The sequence below is a fragment of the Rousettus aegyptiacus genome, unplaced genomic scaffold (genome assembly GCF_014176215.1).
Source record: "Rousettus aegyptiacus isolate mRouAeg1 unplaced genomic scaffold, mRouAeg1.p scaffold_m13_p_13, whole genome shotgun sequence".
Classification (NCBI taxonomy): domain Eukaryota; kingdom Metazoa; phylum Chordata; class Mammalia; order Chiroptera; family Pteropodidae; genus Rousettus; species Rousettus aegyptiacus.
Genome location: NW_023416288.1, coordinates 38,198,651 through 38,216,490, shown reverse-complemented (window position 1 = coordinate 38,216,490; position 17,840 = coordinate 38,198,651). Strand labels below are relative to the sequence as shown.

General features: G+C 42.3%; 1 protein-coding gene across 4 annotated transcripts in view; it reads right to left on the bottom strand.

The window, feature by feature from the left end:
• Positions 1 to 17,840, bottom strand: part of ITPRID1 (ITPR interacting domain containing 1) — a 94,497-nt gene that overhangs the window by 4,011 nt on the left and 72,646 nt on the right. For all 4 annotated transcript variants that reach the window (XM_036230465.1, XM_036230462.1, XM_036230463.1 and 1 more), the window contains exons 10-13: positions 6,112 to 6,194; positions 4,428 to 5,723; positions 1,086 to 1,213; positions 228 to 342 (exon numbers count right to left, since the gene is read on the bottom strand). In XM_036230465.1, the coding sequence (XP_036086358.1) occupies positions 228 to 342; positions 1,086 to 1,213; positions 4,428 to 5,723; positions 6,112 to 6,194 (1,622 nt within the window). The remainder of the gene's footprint in view (positions 1 to 227; positions 343 to 1,085; positions 1,214 to 4,427; positions 5,724 to 6,111; positions 6,195 to 17,840) is intronic.

Below are 17,840 nucleotides of genomic sequence, written 5' to 3'. Positions count from 1 at the left end.
TGGGAGTTAGGGGACCCGAGCTCTAATCCCGAATCACCATCGACTAGCCATGTAGCCTTGAGCAAAACGATGTACTTTTCCGGGCTTCAATTTCTTTATCCTTAAAAGAATGGTGTCGGTACATAACCCTAGACTCTGAAATGACTTCACAATCAGGTTTCTCATTTAGTGAGGCCCTCCTGGGGTGGGCAGGATACAGTCACACTCCCCACCCCGGCGCCTCATACCAATTGAGTCCCTTCTTCTCGGATTTGGCGAGCCCGGTCTCCCAACTGAAACTCGAGCTCCTCCACCTGCTGCCGCAGGGCCTCGCGTAAAGTTTGCAGTTGCTCAGCCTCCTTCCTGCAAATAAACAATAGAAAATATGGTTCTGTCTTCCATGGCTCTTCTCAAAATGTAGGTCGCTCCTTTGATAGCTCTTACAAGAGAATGTCGCCTTCTTTATTTGTATCAGTTTCAGACATAGGTCTGTTACTAGGGCAGGTCTTTTTTCTTTTCCTTTCTCTCTTTTGTTTTTTATATAGAACTCTTGTTAATTTTTTTTTTAAATTTATTGCAGAATAATTTACATACCATGAAGTTTACCTATTTTAAGAGTACAACTCAATGATTTTTAGTAAATTTGCTAGGTTGTGTGACTATCGCCATGCATTTTTGAAACACTTCCTTCTCCCCAACGACCCTCACACCCCTTTGCAGTGAATCCCTATTTCTACCTCTCAACTTCAAGCAACTACTAATCCACTTCTGGACACATACTCTTAATCTGTGTGAAAATAATGCAGATTTTTGAAACTCTAATAAACCCTGACATTTGCATTTGATGAGCCCAACCCCCTCCTCCCAGCTGCAGCTCACCTTCTGACCTCAGACACCCCGCCTTAAACAGTGGTGTTATTATCTAGCAAATGGCTCTCGCAAACTCCCAATGAGAAAGCAAGAGCAAGAACATGAAAGCAAAGGAAACACTGGCCAATTTCTCAGTAGCCCTGCTCCCCAGTGCTCAGCTCTCCTGCCCTGATTACCTTTCTTTGCTCCAGGTAGGTGGGCTGCTACTTACTTTTATGGCTCCCTTGGATAATTACCTCTCCTCTTCTGACACATCCCTGGAAAAGAGTGCCTGCTGCCCTACAAGGGGTGGCTCGATTTCCTCTAAATGCTCCCGGAAACTCTGGCATAGCATCTTCATTGCTTCCATCTCGTGGACTGAGCACTAAGAACAATTAGAAAGAGCTGAGAAGGAAGTCCTTTCTGATTCACTGCGAGAATTCACCATGGCGGAGCCTGCCATCCCGCTTGGGTTCACGGGTGTACCCTACTTCTAATGTGTGGGGAAAGAGACCAGGGAGAAGGCAGCCTTTGGCTTCTCTGAGCAACTTAGAGGCAGTACTTGGTTGGGACTGGAGGGCAGAAATCATTGGATGACCCTTGCAGACATGACGCCCTGGAAACAGGAAGGCAGTCTGGAGGACTCCGTGAGGTAGGGATTGGGGGATGTAGACAGCAGAAGGGAGGAGGGAAGGGCCAGAGTGTGGGCTTGTGTTTAGAAACGTTGGCTCTATCTCATTTAACTTTGTTTCTGAGTCCTGCCTCACTCTGAATCTCAATAACACTGAACAGAGAAAGTCTGCTTAGAATATTTTTTATTAACCTTAGCTCAGCTTAACCACAGTCCCTGGTGGCTGACATCAGCAGGATCATCCCCAGCCAGCTAACAAGCCCGTTCAGAGTGAGGCATGCATGGATAGGCACCCATGCATCCATGCATTGGAATCTAGAATTAAACTGTTTATCCTCCTAATCCTGCTCCTCATTGCTTGCGATGTGAATTATTCTTTAAATTTTACTTTCTCTGTATGACTTTCTTTTGTCTTGGCTTCCTTATTTGAATACTTTCTTGCAGCTACCAAGCCTAGTCCACTTATCAGGCACTCTGCTGATTTGCTGAGTTCTTACCAGAGAGCCCTTGTTTTCTAGTCCAGGTTGGATCATGCTTTAAATAGATCCATAATCCAAAACCCCAGCATCTCTACCCATCTGACCTCGAGTGATATCAATGCTAGTTGGAGCCTCATGTTCTCTCTATAAGGTCCAAGGGTTTAGAAGCCCTTCCTGATTAGTGTAGCAGAGGCTGCCAGTTGCCTACCCACTGTCTTTCTCCTCTTCATTCTTACAAACTAAATTCCAATATCTTAGGAGAACAATGTATCTCCTAAAACAAAAAAAAACTACATTTCCCAGTATCCCTTGCAGATAGGCTAGCAATCAGATGGAAGTAGAGAGCATGATGTGGGGCTTACGGGAAGCTTTTTAAAGGAAATCGACTTCATAGTCAGGCCTTTTAAAGACTTTTCGTCTTCCTCCTTCCATGGAAACCAATCTAACCGCTATGTTAATTCCTTTCAGCCCTGTTTCTAAGAAGTTCCAGATTTCGTACCCTTTCAAAAACCCAACAGCCATGATCCTGGCAGACTGATGGCTATTTTTACTGGAATTGTCATAATGGAACGTTTTCCAAGAATGTAGTTTTTTATATTAATAACTCTCCATCATCTTGGTTCTGGAGAGTTTGGTTTTGATTCTATCCTCTAATTTTTATACCAAAGAACATATTTTGTACAGCAAAAGTCTCCAATTACTTTAGCTTCAGTGTGCGTGCATTTGAATCAGTTAGAGAAGTAGTTTGAGGCATGATTGATGTTGGAAAGAGTGCTTGAAAGGTGATGACAATTATGGCTTCTAAAACCAGGAAAGATCTTAGAGACCATGAAGGACTTCTTTTATAAAGTGTTCTGACACAGAATGGTTAACTAACTTGTCCAAGGTCCAAAAATGGCAGTCAGATGGCAAACCTTGGTTCATTTCTTTTCTCATAACTGAGTCACAGCAGAGACTACAGTGTGGCTGGCCACAAAGGGAAGTTATTTGTCCCTTAGAAGTGAGTCGACCGAGTGGTCCTAGTAGATTCTTACAAAGTGACCATGTTCTAGGGACACTGAGGCCAAGGACATGGAAATATGGTGCTCAAGTAGACTGAACATTATAAACACTGAATTTTATGTTTTATTTAGCTATTTTGGGTTTCGCGATCCGTTGGTGTAGAGGCGGGGAGGTAGGAACCTCTGTGGGTGTGCAGCTCTCAGGAGGGAATGGTATGGAAGATTCTCAAACGGTGCCACCTTCTGGCCATTTCGAAACACTAAAAAACGTTTTAACACTAGAACAGGTATAGAAAAAAAGGAAAACTTAGGCAAGAAAAAAAGAAAAAGGACTATTTTGTCCTCTTTTTTTTTTTTCTGGATGGCACGGTTTGCCTGATGGAGTAGGCATCTCCCTGGCACCTGTCGTCAGGCCCACCTTTTGAATGACAGAGTCACTCTGGACTCAGGTGTCTCGTTTGTCTGTGCTGACTTGTCATAGTCGGCTCAACCACACCAAATAACCTCATTAGGTAGGATGAGTTTCGTTTTGTGCCTGGGAGGCTGAATTATCCTTTCCTCTTTGTTCCATTTGTAGTCATACATCTGAATAACTGATAGGCTAATTGATCATCAATATACAGCTGTTTCCATAGATATTTGATTATAATATTAATAAATTAAGTGATAGTGCTTCCCAAAGACAATGTGATGTGATAGACTTCTAACTCCTTAGTCTATGGATACATGTTGGTTATTTCTTTTAACGTACTCATTAAGTAATTTATATTGTTTTTAAGAGTGGTGACGTGATTGATAGTATATTATTTTGAAATAAATACCTGCAACATTTAGACTAAATGAATGACATTGGGTATGTCTAAAAGGACCATTTCTTCTGAAGTTTTTAACACAATTTTCATTTTTTATACTTCATTATTTTAACAAGATATAAAACTAAATGTGGTTTAATTTATATATCCTTGCAAAGCTTATCTTAAAATGCAAATTAGAAAAGTAATCCTTTTTTTTCAGGATAGGTTAGACCAACAACCTGGTTTTCATCATGGAAATTGGAGTACCTAATTATAGGATTTAATCGTTTTTTTCCAGCCTCTTAAAATATCACCTCTTCCAGCTATCGCTTATCGCTAACATTTTTCAGCGTGAACTATGTGGTCAAGTAAATGTTTATTCCCTTAGAGCTGAGTTTTTCAACCTTGACACTGTCAACAGTTTGGGCCAGATTACTCCTTGTGGTGGGGGCTGTCCCGTGTATCATAGGATGTTTAGCAGCATCCTGGCCTCCACTCGCTAAAGATAGTAGCACCCACCTCAATTGTGACAACCCGGAATGCTCCAAACGTTGCCAAATGTCAACGAGGGGCAAATTACTTCTAATTGAAAACTACTGCCTTAGAGCATTTAAAGTCTCTTAATTAATACCAGTGATGATGATAAGGATGATGCCTTATTATTCTCCCCGCCTTTACAGAGGTGACTACTTACAGAGCACAGCTCCCTCACTGCAGCGTCCTGAAGGACTTTCAAAGCCTTCATGAACCGGGCTTCCAGATGACCGTGCGAGCACAGGCGATGGCCATGGGCTGACGGCACAGGGCTGGGGCTCTGTCTCTCCGCGGGGCGGTGGGGGCGGTGATGGTAACAGTGGCAGCAGTGGGTGGGTGCGGCGTGGCAGCTGTCCACGGGGTAGATTCTAGGGAAGCCTGCGTCCAGAGAGACAGATTTGGTGAGGGGCTGTGCCCTGTAACTTGGAGCTGAACGGTGATGCTGGGACCTGGGCTCACATCGATAAATATGAACAGAAACGTCAGCGAGCTGTCTCGCCTCTGTCCCCAGTTCTGGTTCTGTTGTGGCGACAGGGTCATACACAGTGCATTCGAAAGTTGTTCCTCTAGAGTCAGCCCCCGAAGTCACAGCAGTCTGAGCAGCCAAAGCCAGATTGGGGGACATCTGGACTGTCACTGACTTGGAGCTAACAGTGTTCACGTCAGCATTTGGAGGGAGGTTTCCCATCCCAGATTCTGCCCCAGGTGGTGTTTGACCAAGAACACTGCACCTCGGCTTCTCTTGGGGAGTAGCACCCCCAGACAGCTCATCTAGGTGGGGGATGGACTTGTCGGATGCTTGAATAAGGTCAGCTGTATGGGGCGTGACTTTACCGGGCTCGGGGACACGCCATGGTAAACCTTCCCATGTCGGTAAGGTGTCGTTGATGTCGGAACAGAGTTTACTGGGTTCTGCTCCTCCTGGGGCCTCAAGGTCAATGGGAAGGAGCTGGCCTTGAACATGACCAGTTCCAGGTGATCTTGGAGACTCACGGTGGTGGCTTTGCACACACCTTTCCCCAACTCCCTCAGGCCCCACAAACCCGTCCTTCACGTCTGTGGGACAAGTCATTATAAACCTGAGTAGACGATCCTGTTCGGAGGTAACCATGCCTACACCGTCCTCATGTTCAGTTTGGGGCCCAGGCAGCTGCGGCCTCAGACGGCCGTCTCTCCTTGGCTGTTCTCCCCCAATGGTGGCTGTGTCTGGGGTCAACAGTTCTGGTGGTCCCTCCACGGCCTCAAACTGAGACTCCTTCTCCACCACAGATGCTGAGGCCTTTTCTTCCAAGACATTCCAGTCTTGACTTGAAAAAGCTGTGCTCACAACACTCTTGAAAGCAGACTCGTCTGACTCTGGCTGGCAGTCCTGGGCTGACACTGAGTGCTGGCTGTGACCCCCTGGCTTCAGACATCCATTCTCAGTGGGACCCTGGCTGCCTGGCAAGGGAGGTAGCTGCGGAAGACATGGGGAGAAAGGCAGATGCGTCAGGAAGGTGGGGGAGGCTCCGGGTTTCGGAAGTGCTTTGGTTTTTTTCCTTATCATAGCCCCGGCCTAGGAGTCAGGAGAGAAGGGTTAGGAACTCAGTTTTCTGTTGGCTTACTACTTTGACGGGGACCTTCTTCCCATGAGGCTCGGTTTCTCTGTTAACATCCAAAGAAGATGAAAGGAAAAGGGATGCCGAGCTTTCCTGCACCTTGTGCCGTGTGACTCCGTTGTCCCCTGTCCCCCGGGGGCCTGTGGCGTGTGTCTCCTAAGCACTGGTTTTCCTTCCCAACTGAGGCAGCTCAGCGTAAACTTATACTTCCTTCCATCCTGCGCCAGCCCTGTGGGGGCCCCCTACCTGCAGGGGCGGAGGCTCCGGGGGCTCCTCCAGGAACCCACTGCTGTCGGACTGGCAGCTGTTGGCTCGGGTCACCGTGGCACCTGGGGAGGGAGGTGAAGAGGCCTGGGGTGAGCGGAGTGAAAACAGACTGACAACAAGACCGCGATTGAACCCTCTCTGGGCCAACGCGCGTCGGTCCTCAGTGAACGGCCACTGCGCGGAAGTGGACGTGCGTCAGGCAATGCCGGGGATTTTTTTTCCCCCCTCGAATGTCAGAGACTCCATGTAAAATCGCGTCACTGGTTTTCTCGTACGTGGAGTAAAACATGAAACGAAGGAAGAAGAACTGACATGTCATAAAATTAAATGACGAGATGATCGTGAGCTGCATCTTTACTCAGGGGAAGAAATCCCAGAAGGAAATGCACGCGCCCTCAATATCACATTAACAAACGATCAAACCCCGAATTTATATATCTGATTGTGTATACATATTGCAATGAACTGAATATTTGTGTCCCTCCTAAGTTTAAATGTTGAAATTCTAACTCTCAAGGTGATAATATTGCAGGTGGGGCCTTTGGGAGGTTATGTGGTAATGAGGTCTGAGCTCTTATTAATGGGATTAGTGCCTTTACGAAAGCGAATCCCGAGAGCTCTCTTGCCCTTCCCGCCATGGACACGGCCGGAGGATGACCATCTGTGGACCAGGCAGTGGGTCCTCACCAGACACCGAATCTGTTGGCACCTCGATCTTAGACTTCTAGACTTCAGAACCATGGATATAAAATATCTGTTGTTTCTACGCCACTCAGTCTTTGGTATTCTGTTACAGCAGTCCAGGTGGACTAAGACATATATATTCTTCTTCTTTTTACTAATGCTGGCTAAGAACCAATTACTGACCCATATAGACTATGTATGTGACTACCAGTCCATGCTCAGGTTTTAGAATGCTGCTCTTGTCATACCAGGGGGCTGGAAGGGGCCGAGAAAGAACGATGTTTACGTGTGGGCAGCTAACGACTCTGAAAACATGAGCGCCTTTAAATTCTAAATCTGTCTGTAAATTCTGACATAAATAGTAGGTTATGTTAGGGGGATGGGGAAATGGTTAGCTACTAAGGGGTCAATCTGCTAAAGATTAAATCGTAGGATTGTTTTTTTCCTCTTCTATAATGAGAAATGCTTCCAGCTACAGTATGGGCTAGAATAGGAAGTCTCCTGGGAGGAGGCTGGTTGGGATGCAGCCTCCTTATAATACAAGACACAGAAGGAGGAGCCTTATTTGTCTTGGAAGAAAAGACTGGGTCTGGGGGGTGGGTCTAACGGTCAGTGGATGTGATGCTTGTATGTCTGCTACTGAAGTGAGAGATACGGAAGTTGCCTTTGCTTGAAGAACCAGCTGCTGTAGAAGAGTGCAAAGGAAAAAACAAAGAAGCGATCCAGCCTCTGCTTATGTTTCGTAGGTGCATCCTTCGCGGACAGCCCAGCTAACAAGGGCCGCAGGCCCTCATCCATCAGGTTGCCACCGACCAGCCTTAACTGCCCACATATCTGAGCAGAGACAGCTGGTGGAGACATGGCTCCAGAGGTGGTCCACCCAACCCAGATCCCAACAACCCTGCCCTAAAGTCAATATCATTAGGAAGAAGCTTAGCTTTGTAGAATTAAAACTTATAAACCCTATATCCATTAATTTGCTTCAAATAAAATGAAAGGTTAAAACTCAGAGGATGTAAGTTTTTAGTAGCTGAATCCTAGAGAGATGGAGGAGATTTGAGTTAAGCTGTGAGGAAACAATGTGTGTTACCTCTTATTACAGAGTTAAAGGTAAATTATGGAAAATATTTACTAGTCAGATAAGACTTCTGCTTCTAGTAATAGAAACTAGATTTTTCCTCACCAAAGACAACTAAAAAACTGGACAAAGTATATGAAAATATGGTTACAAGAAGTATTTGAAAATATGGTTTCAGATAATTAAAGACAGTGGTCCCTGAGAGGCAGGAATGAATAATGTAAGACCCATGGTCACCCAGCTTCCTGCCTTGAGAGTGTTTACAGGCCACAGCACAGGGAGAGTAAATCCAGGCAGAACCTGCCTACTCCCCAAGTTGAGGAAACAGAACTAAGAGTCTGGAAAGACTGAGCCAGCTGACGTTGGCAGAGGAGGGTGGGAGAAAGAGTTGCGATGAGGGTCATATCCAATAATATCTACAGGAAGACTTTATGCACATGGAAAAGGTGATATAATTACACACATACATTTTTGCTGCAGAACGTCTTATCTATTAGAACACGATCGCTATTAATACTAAATGTCATTAATGAATCCAGTTATGAGTATTGACGTTTATTAGAAATTACCTTTTCGGCACAGGACTCTCTTCACAGAGTTGGCTTTCACCCTGCCAGTTCAGGGGGGACCCTGCCTGGGAAGGACTGGCTGGCTCTTCCGCCTTTGGAAACATTTCTGCCGGGGAAGAGACAGATGCCTCGGGCACTTTGCGCGAACAATCGCGAGGTGGCAGCATCACACCAAGCACGGCGCAGAGGAGCCCGCGGCGCTGCCCGGAGCCCGGGGCGTGGCTAACCCCGCAGGAGAAGTCAACCGCGAGGGCGGCTTTTCTGAGCGGGGCTGGTAAAAGCCTCTGACTCCTGCGGGGCAAGTTTCACACTTTAGTTTGAGTTCCCAGAGGCTCGGTGGGGAGAAAGCCTGTAGCCCTGGAACATAAATGAGTGAGTGAAGGGAGAAAAGAAAAGGGGTCTTTCGGGACGCGATGCACACTAGCGTCGTGCCGAGCAAGGGAAGCGCTTCGACCTTGGACTGCGTGGGGTTTACCGTCTCCATCTTTCCTTTGCTGTTGTTCTACTTGACCCATTTCTTGGCCAGCTTCCTCTGTCTTCTGTCCCCCAATGGTAGAACATTCTGTGACTACTCTGTGGTGAAACTGAGTCACACGAGCAACAATCGCCCTTGAACCGGGCCGGACATTACAGATAATGCTAACTCAGACGTCTGCAGGAGTTGGGCAGGTGGCATTAAGTACGGGAAGAAGCTGGGTTTTGGACAACGGGGAGCAAACGGTCGGGGTTGTCTGGATTTGAGAGTGTGTGTTTCCCCAAAGGTATTTTTAAAAATTCATTTTCAATGTTTTGTAGAACAAACAAAACCTCTCTGTGGGGCCACAGTCAAGTCCACCCAGTCTCTCTTCCAGAACATTCCTTATACATGGCCATCTAGCCAGTGCTTACACGCTTGTGGTGACATGAACTCATCCCATGTCATCGGAGCATGGCATCCCGTTCGAGAAACGCTTCTTTATATTAAGCCTCATCTGCTTTAGTGTTTCCTGTTTGCTTGTCACAGTTCTGCTCCATGGAGCCCTCTAACCCCTTCTCCCCCAAAACCACACTCTTGTACTTGCCAGGCCTTTTCTCTCCAGCTTAAATCTCCCCGGATCCTTTAAACTAGCCCTCACAGGGCGGGGTCTCTGGGCCATCTGTGTCTTGCACTCTTGAAAAAAAGCTCTTAACAATGTCTGCTGTAAAATCTGGCACCAGAACTGGATTCAGAGGTTGAGATGTGTTCGGCCTAGCGTGGAACAGAGGAGGTCTTTTCTGGCTTCTGTACACACAGCCTAAGGCTGCGTCAGACTAGACAGAAGCAGTGTTCCCTGAGCTGGGTCATACTGAGGTCGGTCTCTATTTTGACATCAAGAAATACATGTTTTGAAAACTAAATGACTGATCGAGTTTGCATTTTTGTGAAATTTGATCTGGCTAATTTGGGACCATGGTTGCGTCCTGTCAAGGATAATTTTCATCTTCATCCTGAAGTCTATTCATGTTATCTCTGGCTTTGGAACCATTCTGGCTGTGGGCCAAGTCGCTCTTAATATTATGGAGAGAACAGGTAACAGAGGCAGAGCCTGGGGCTGCTCTATGCAAAACCCCACTCTTTCCTCGAACGAATGTTCGCTGGGTCCCCGAGGGGTCCTACACTGTTCTAGAAACTCCATGGACAGTGTCAACAAAGGTCCTGCCCTCACAGGGCTTTTATTTTTCTTGACTTGGTTGCTAGAACTGAAGAAAAGCTGAGAATATTCATGACTGTGGCAAATATTCCTGAAGCAATTCATTTTCCCCTCTATGTCAGAAGATTTGAGCAGAGAGATTTCTGTCCTGTAAAGGTTACAAAATTTCTCTCCTATAAACATTGACACAACGTTTTGATAACTTCCATTAGTGCCCTGATGACGTTTTTGTTTCAATCTCTTTTACAACCTGAGAATTTTTCCTTTTTCCTTCTTTCCTTCCTTCCTTCCTCCTTTCCTCCCTCCCTTCCTTTTGTTTATTGCTCCAGGTTTCGCAGTTTCTCCTTTGTTCCTTAGAATAACTTTACATCATTAAAAAAAGTTACTTCTCTATAATTAACTTCTATTTGGCTCAATATCATCGTCAGCATTATAGAAGTTATACATAGTGGTGAGGAAAATTTGAAAAATGAAAAACTAGAAAATAAAAATCATACAAATCTAATCATACAGGAACATTACATATATTTCTATGTATTTTAATCCAGTACATTTTCTTCGTGCATGCGTATCTGTGTGTTTTGTAAAATCATCATGACATACACAGTTTGTGTTCTGCTCCTCTTCACATAATATATTGTGATTATAAAAATTCCTTTAATTTATTTGCGTGCACATGGGTGTGTTTGTGAGCACATGCACTTATGTTTTCAAAATTTTTGTATCATGATTGTGCTGCTTTGACAAATATAACTGGATAGGTTTCTCTCTCTCTCTCTCTCTCTCTTTATGCTCTTAAGCAGATGTAGTATCACTTCTTTAAAATTTTATAAGAAGTCAGCCATAAAACACTGACCATGGTATATCTTAAAAGATAAAATTATTTGGCTACTATTAATTTTTTCAATAGTTATTGCGATTTCAGGAGTCCTACCCTTGAGTTAATAGTAATATTTTAAAAAGCATTTTCTAATGTCATCGAATTATTTATTTTCATTCTATATTCTCTAAAAAGGGAAAAGTCTATGTTCCTGCCTCTTGTCATAGCGGTAGACTTGTTTCATGAATTTTCGTATGCATTTTTTCTTGAATTTTGCTTTATTTAATAGTAATGCTGTCGCTCCTGTTCTCCTATTGTTTGCATGGGCACAATTTTTGGTATATTTTTTTCATTTCTTCTGCTTTTTAACTTTTAATTCTTTATTTTAAATGTGGATAACACTTTAAAATAATCTTTGAGTCCTTTGTTAGATGTATTTATTTCCATCTATAATCATCTTCATAAGATATGCATTTAGTTTCATTGTTTCTAACTGTTACCTCTTTTTATAACTGTACATGATGTAGTACATATGGGGCACACTTGATGAAAACCCTCCCCATTGTTCGGAAAATAGGCATCACGAAAGGTCTATGAGAGTTTTTCCCGCCGACCTGGGATTTGGCCTCAATATTTATCCGTCCAACATTACTAATGGCTAATGCTAACCAATGAAACAACTTATAATCTGTCTTTGTTATCCTACCATTGTATTAATAAAGGCCGTAACTTCACATTTGAGCAGACCTGATATTGAACAGCATCATAAAAACAGCAATCTCAGAGACTTAAATGAGGATTAAAGGAGAATGGGAAACACTTATCGCCGTGCCTGGCCTCAATATTTGGCGGTATTATTAATATAGTTAATTTTCAATGTTTATTCTTTTGCCAAGTGGCCTATATTCTTTTGGATTGCTTTTTCCCGTTGGTAATTCAGATGGTATAAAGTGTTTTAAAATTTAATTAGTGGTAACTTTAAAAACTCAAGCATATTTCAAATTGCAATTACCAAATCAAGAATTGAACAATTTCAAGAGGCTCCCCGCAGAATCGGTATTTGTTGACAATTTTATTATCTTCTCCATTTAGTTTTCTATGATGCGATCTAGGATTTTAGATCCGGAAGGTTATTAAATTATTTTCATGTTCCTTCTCTTTTAAGAATTTCATGATATTTGCATTATGCTTGCATGATTTAATTCCTGAGATGTTGTCTTCCTGTCCTCGTAAACATAGCTTCCTCATCCGGTAGGCTGGTGTGGACCACTGACATTTCTTTCTCAGAAAGCAAAGACAAGTGCTCTACTTCCTGAGACTTTGCTTATCTGAAATATTGCTTCACAAATATATGGCAACCCAAAAGGGTATAGAATTCTTGACCTGAAATTTCCACTTTAAAACCCAACTGTGAGCACCCACTGTCTTCTGGCATCTGATAAGAGAATATATATTGAGAGGTAAGTGATCATGAAGAACTTTCCCTATTGGTTCCATTGTATGATGATTGTATTTTTAAATACATCATTCACAATGCTTCCTCTGGCATCTTTTCAATACCATTGTCTTAAAAATCGTCACATGAACACACTACCTTAAGGCCAGTGTGCCTGGAGAAGGGTCATAAAGTAGTCAGGGGTTTGGGCATGCAGAATCATGCCCCCAAACAACATTTGTATGACTCTATAAAGATTGTATTATTTCAAAACACACACCTTCTTTGTCTACGTAGATACTTATTAGATATTTCTGATACCATAAAAGGGGCACAGATCCCATTTTTAATTGCAAGCCTGCATTCACTGTCTTGGAAAAATGTAATTTAGAGTCAATGCTAATCTCATATTTAAAAATAGAGGTTTCCAGAGCAAAATGAGCCATATCCGCATCACCATTTGAGATAATAGGTGGATTGCAAATTCTTAAATGCCAATTTCTTTGGAGCTTTAAATTTCTGTACTGATTCAATTACCGTAGTTTTAGAGACGACCAGTCCACATGTTTTTTCTCTTGCAAAGCTGTCTAGGAGCAAACCTCCCTGCTTCAGTCAACTGCTTGATTGGCAGGTGGTTACGCCACAGGCTCAGAATGTAAGAGGCAATAGCAGTCCTTACACATGGCAGACTACTTTATCAAAAGAAATAATGTAGGATGAAAAAGGCAAAAAAAAATTTTTGGAGTCACTAAGCTGGAGAACTAAGATTTCCATCAAGAATCAGGCTTACGATTTTCATCGAGCTGAATTCCAGGGGACAGCTATAGGACTCGTGGCTGCATCGGAGACAAAAGGGAGCTCTCAGGGAAGGTAGCTGAGTGTTGGTTGTTCTCCGTTTCCTCTTCTTCGCCTCCTTTGTCCCCAGCACAGTCGTTCTCTGCCTTGTCTGCGCTCCAGGTTTTCACCTGTGTTCATTCAGTCAACAGGAAGTGCCAGTAGAAACAGGAGAAGGAAGGGCTGGAGAAAGAGCATGGTGTATTCATTCACCACCATCTCCTCAGGGGACTTGTTAAAAACAGCTGCGATTCTTCGTGGTAAAAGCTCACGGTGAGGCATTTCTCTTCGAAGGCTTCAACTTTCAGCAGGCTTCGAGAACATGCTTCTTTCTCTCTGTGTTTTCGGACCTATGGGTGATCACGGCTTTCTACTCTTGGTAGCCTTGTGGTGCTTCCTATTGGCAACTTGAATCCGGCCCACCTCAGTAAATAGTTACTTTTCAAAGTTCTTTTCAGTTAAACCCTCTGTGGATGCTCTCTCTTTCCTGCCTGAGTGATGCACCTAGTACAATCAACTAGACAACTACAAACGCCTCGCCATGGTTAACCTAGTTTTCACATAGCATTGCATCTTTTTATTTTAATTCTGATTAATTTGCTTTTTAATAAAAAGGAGGTTTGAGCTTTCAGAAACTTCAACGCATTCAAGCTTGGAGGAAAGATTTGGGGCGCTGCCTTCCATGTTTAATCACTTTAATCTCTTGGTCCTGTTCATGTTAATGATTCTCTAAAGAATATCTTCTTGGCACTTTTTTATTTTGTGGCACTACTAATGTTATTTATTTATTTATTTTACTGCTTCTAAGTCATTTTAAATTCTGAAAACAATTATTTTATATATATTTTAATTCATTCATTTAACAACGATTGGCTACCCTGTGCCAGGCATCGGATGGATAATGGGGAGAATTGAAAGACACTGTCCAGCATTTAAGGAGCTTGTCTAGTGGACAAAGCCACAGATTAAGGATAAAATACGTGGTAAAGAGAAATCCTAAGAACGTCCTTTAATTTCATTTTCTGACAATGAAAAATACCACAGAACGCCTTCCCCAACATATGTGTTTTAGAAACACGTAATTCACAAGGTACGCCTTCTATACAATGGAATAAAATAATCTTAAAACTTATGACTAGCCACCTTCTAGAAGAAAGTTTGTTATATTCGTTTATTCACTCCACAAACATTTACCTGTTGAGTTCTTACCGCGTGTTAGGCAATGTGCTAGATTAAGGGGATACATGATGAATAAGACCATGTCTGCGTCTCTCCTCTCCAGAAGTTCACGAGCTAATGTTCTCAGAATGAACCCCGAGAACGTCATTAGCGCTTCCAAAGAGTAAAACTGCCTTTATGATAAGACTCTTTGGGCACATTTAAAACTAAGTCCCTTTATCTGGGGCTCTAGCAGCACTGGCTCCTTCTTCGGAGCCAGACATGTGAAAACTGTTGAGACCCAAATGCTAAAAGCTATTCAGGAGAAATCCTGAATCACTACAACAGGGAAAGCGAATCAGGCAGCTGCATCCCTCTCCGTGATATTCGTGATAGCGAAGGGAAGCATGACACCGAGAGAAGAGGACAACCACGGATATACAGAGAGTAAAATGCGAACAATACTGTGTTAGAAAAATTGATGTCCACCTAGTAGCACTAGATCGGTGATGACAATTAAAAATGTTATCAGTGGCGGTGCTCAGGACATGAGGTTATACACCCGAACGTAAAGCATGATTGCGTAACTCCTTTAAAAGGAGTGAGGCGGTGGTCTCATTTCAAACAAGCAATCTTAAGGTCTTTAGTCACACAAAATGTAATCTATTGCTTTATGTGATGTTATGATTCTTTTTCTGGACTTTGCTCTTATGAAAGGAAAACCAGAAGATGCATGCACAGTAACAGATTTTGAGGCTGAATTCTTTTTTTCTTGGGAGAACATGTTTTTGCCAAGTTTACAACCCACTTGAACTTCTGTCTGTTCTTTCAATTTAGAATCAACTTGGGCACCGTTAAACATTGGAAAAAATCACAGATTTAGTCATCGATAAAGAAGTCTTAGCAAAGTTTACAGAAGATATTTATCATCACCAAATATCTGTAAACAAAGAATTTTCTTATTAACATTCTGTGTAGCTGAATCTGAAATATAGTGTTTTAATTTTAGGAGAGATCATTTTATTTTGGTTAGGGCTTTATACCCTAACTCTATAAAGGGAAAGATTTTTAAAAAGATATCCTAAGAAAAGCTTACTCTAATTTTTATCTGTTTAAAAAACATTCTTTATTTAAAAACCTATTTGATCATTCATTTCCTCAACATACATATTTTTGAATCTTTTGCCTGTGTGTTAGGCACTAAGGCAAGTTATGGGGACTGAAGAAAAATCAGACATTCCTTCTGATGTCAAAATACTGTAGTGTAGTGGATTTAACTGAAACTGCTTAAACTGAGCTTTACACATATGGTTAAAACATTGAATAAGTCAGGAATACGTTACACAGAGAATTGTTTCGTTATGAAATAATCAGAATTGAAAGTTCAGAACTAAGAGTCTTCCATCTGGGTTTGTCATTAATTACCATTGCCACTTGGAACAAACCTCATGGGCCTTTCTTTCCTCATATGTGAAGTACACAGGTTAGTCTAGAAGTGTAGTCATTAAAGCGTCCATTTTAGAATGACAAAAATCTCATTACCTCAAATTAATTATAACCCCCAAATATCTTACATGGGTATGCATATTGGCTCAAAATGCTTCGCTAAAGCTTGCGGAGATAGAAAGAATACCTTGCATGTGTTTACAAAAATCTATCTTTAAAGACTAATAAAATATTATAGTTCATATAAACAGATTAAAGGTAGCATAAATATATTTTAGAAACTGGAAGAAGACAAAAGTGAACAGGGAGTCACAGAGGAGAGGAGAGAAGAATGTCCTCTTGGTATACTATCAAGTGATGAGCAATTAGGTCCTACAGAGTGAATCTCGAAATGTTTTGTGCCACCCACTCCTCGTGATGCAAGTCATAGACCATTTATCCATTTGGCTTCTAATAGAACTCAATCTGTGACGGCAAAGCACAGTTTATAATTCGGTTACACTGGGAGCTTATTTGCAGCATGGACTTTATAGGACACACCATTTGGAATCAGAGATCTGGGCTTTGTCCTGATGCCAACACTTGCCAGCTGGGTGAACTTGAGCAAGTTACTTAACTTTTATAAGTCTTGGTTTCCTGACTTGCTAATTAGAAATAATTGTAGATACCTCTTAATACTCAGCTACAGTTTTTGGGTTCTACATCTGCTTTTGGCCTACTTTGGCTCCCTTTGGCTTTCTAGCCCAAAGCCTTTTCTAACATCATCACTACCTTCTCTAAGGAAAAGAGCTTCCTGGAGGCATTTGGTCTTGGGATTGGGCCAAGAAACATTCTGTACCTTCCCTTTCTTGACCAAAAGTTTGTGAAAAACTTGGGAACCAAGAATTAACAACACCCAGATGTCTCTATCAGCGTCGGGTATCAGAAGAAAAGGGCATGACAAAGATGCCCCAAAGAACAATGTCAACTTTGCATTTTCCCATCGACAGCCCTAGTTATTTGTTGGGGGGGGTGTTGGTCCTACTGTGTGTGTGTGTGGAGAGAGAGAGGCAAATTGAGTAGTGATTGGAGAGAGATACATAAAGTAGAAATGTCCTTAAGTTTGGAGGAAAGATTATACTTGTGATGTGGGTACAGACATCACAGTCCTTGTTACTGAACCACTAATGGTACCCAGAGAGCATAATATTTACTAAGAGTCTGTGAGCTAGATGGGCTTCTGTTTTCTCCGGGTTTCGTTTGGATCCAGGGAGGCCATAGGACAAGGAAATGTCTGAAGAGCATGTACAGTTTCTCTAATAGCAATAAATATGTGTGCTTCTGAAATTCTTTCTCTACCATTTCTCTTGTTACGAATGGAAAAGGCACTTTATTTCCTTTTCCTCCAGTGATTTTTAGTGTGAGAAGTAAATTTAAGTACCTTTCCTTTGAAGAAGTCAAATATTTTCTACTGAAATTCAAATATTTTATCTCTTCCTTCAACCCAACTTACTGCACTTATTTTAGGTAGACTAGTGTCCCTAAAGGACTTTGGGAGCTAGAGGGGGGTGGGGGAGGGGCACAAATATAAACCAGGAAATTATAAGAGAGTATGGAAGGAAAGTGATTTTTTTCCTTAAAAGATGAAGCATTGAATTATTTGTAAAGTAAGAGATTTGTCTAGAGAGCAACCGTTAGTGGAGAACACCAGTTGGAATGTGTTTCCTCCGAAATCATTTTGTCTGAACTCTGTTATTCTCATTTACAATGGTGTCTTCTTCATAAAAAGCAAGATGGTTTTGATTTTATGCTAATACACATTTCTTTTAATTAAACTGTTGGGGGCATTTGGTGACCATTTCAATGCCCCTCTGCCTAGCTTAGAATTGCTTAATACTGCATAGATGTATGATATGTTTGGCACTTTAGAAGTAAGGCTAATTTTATTATAGATTTTCAATGAAAATACTTGACATTGAGAAAGTCCTTAACATTAACCAGCCTCTCAGCAGAGGTCTGTCACTCTTTAACCGAC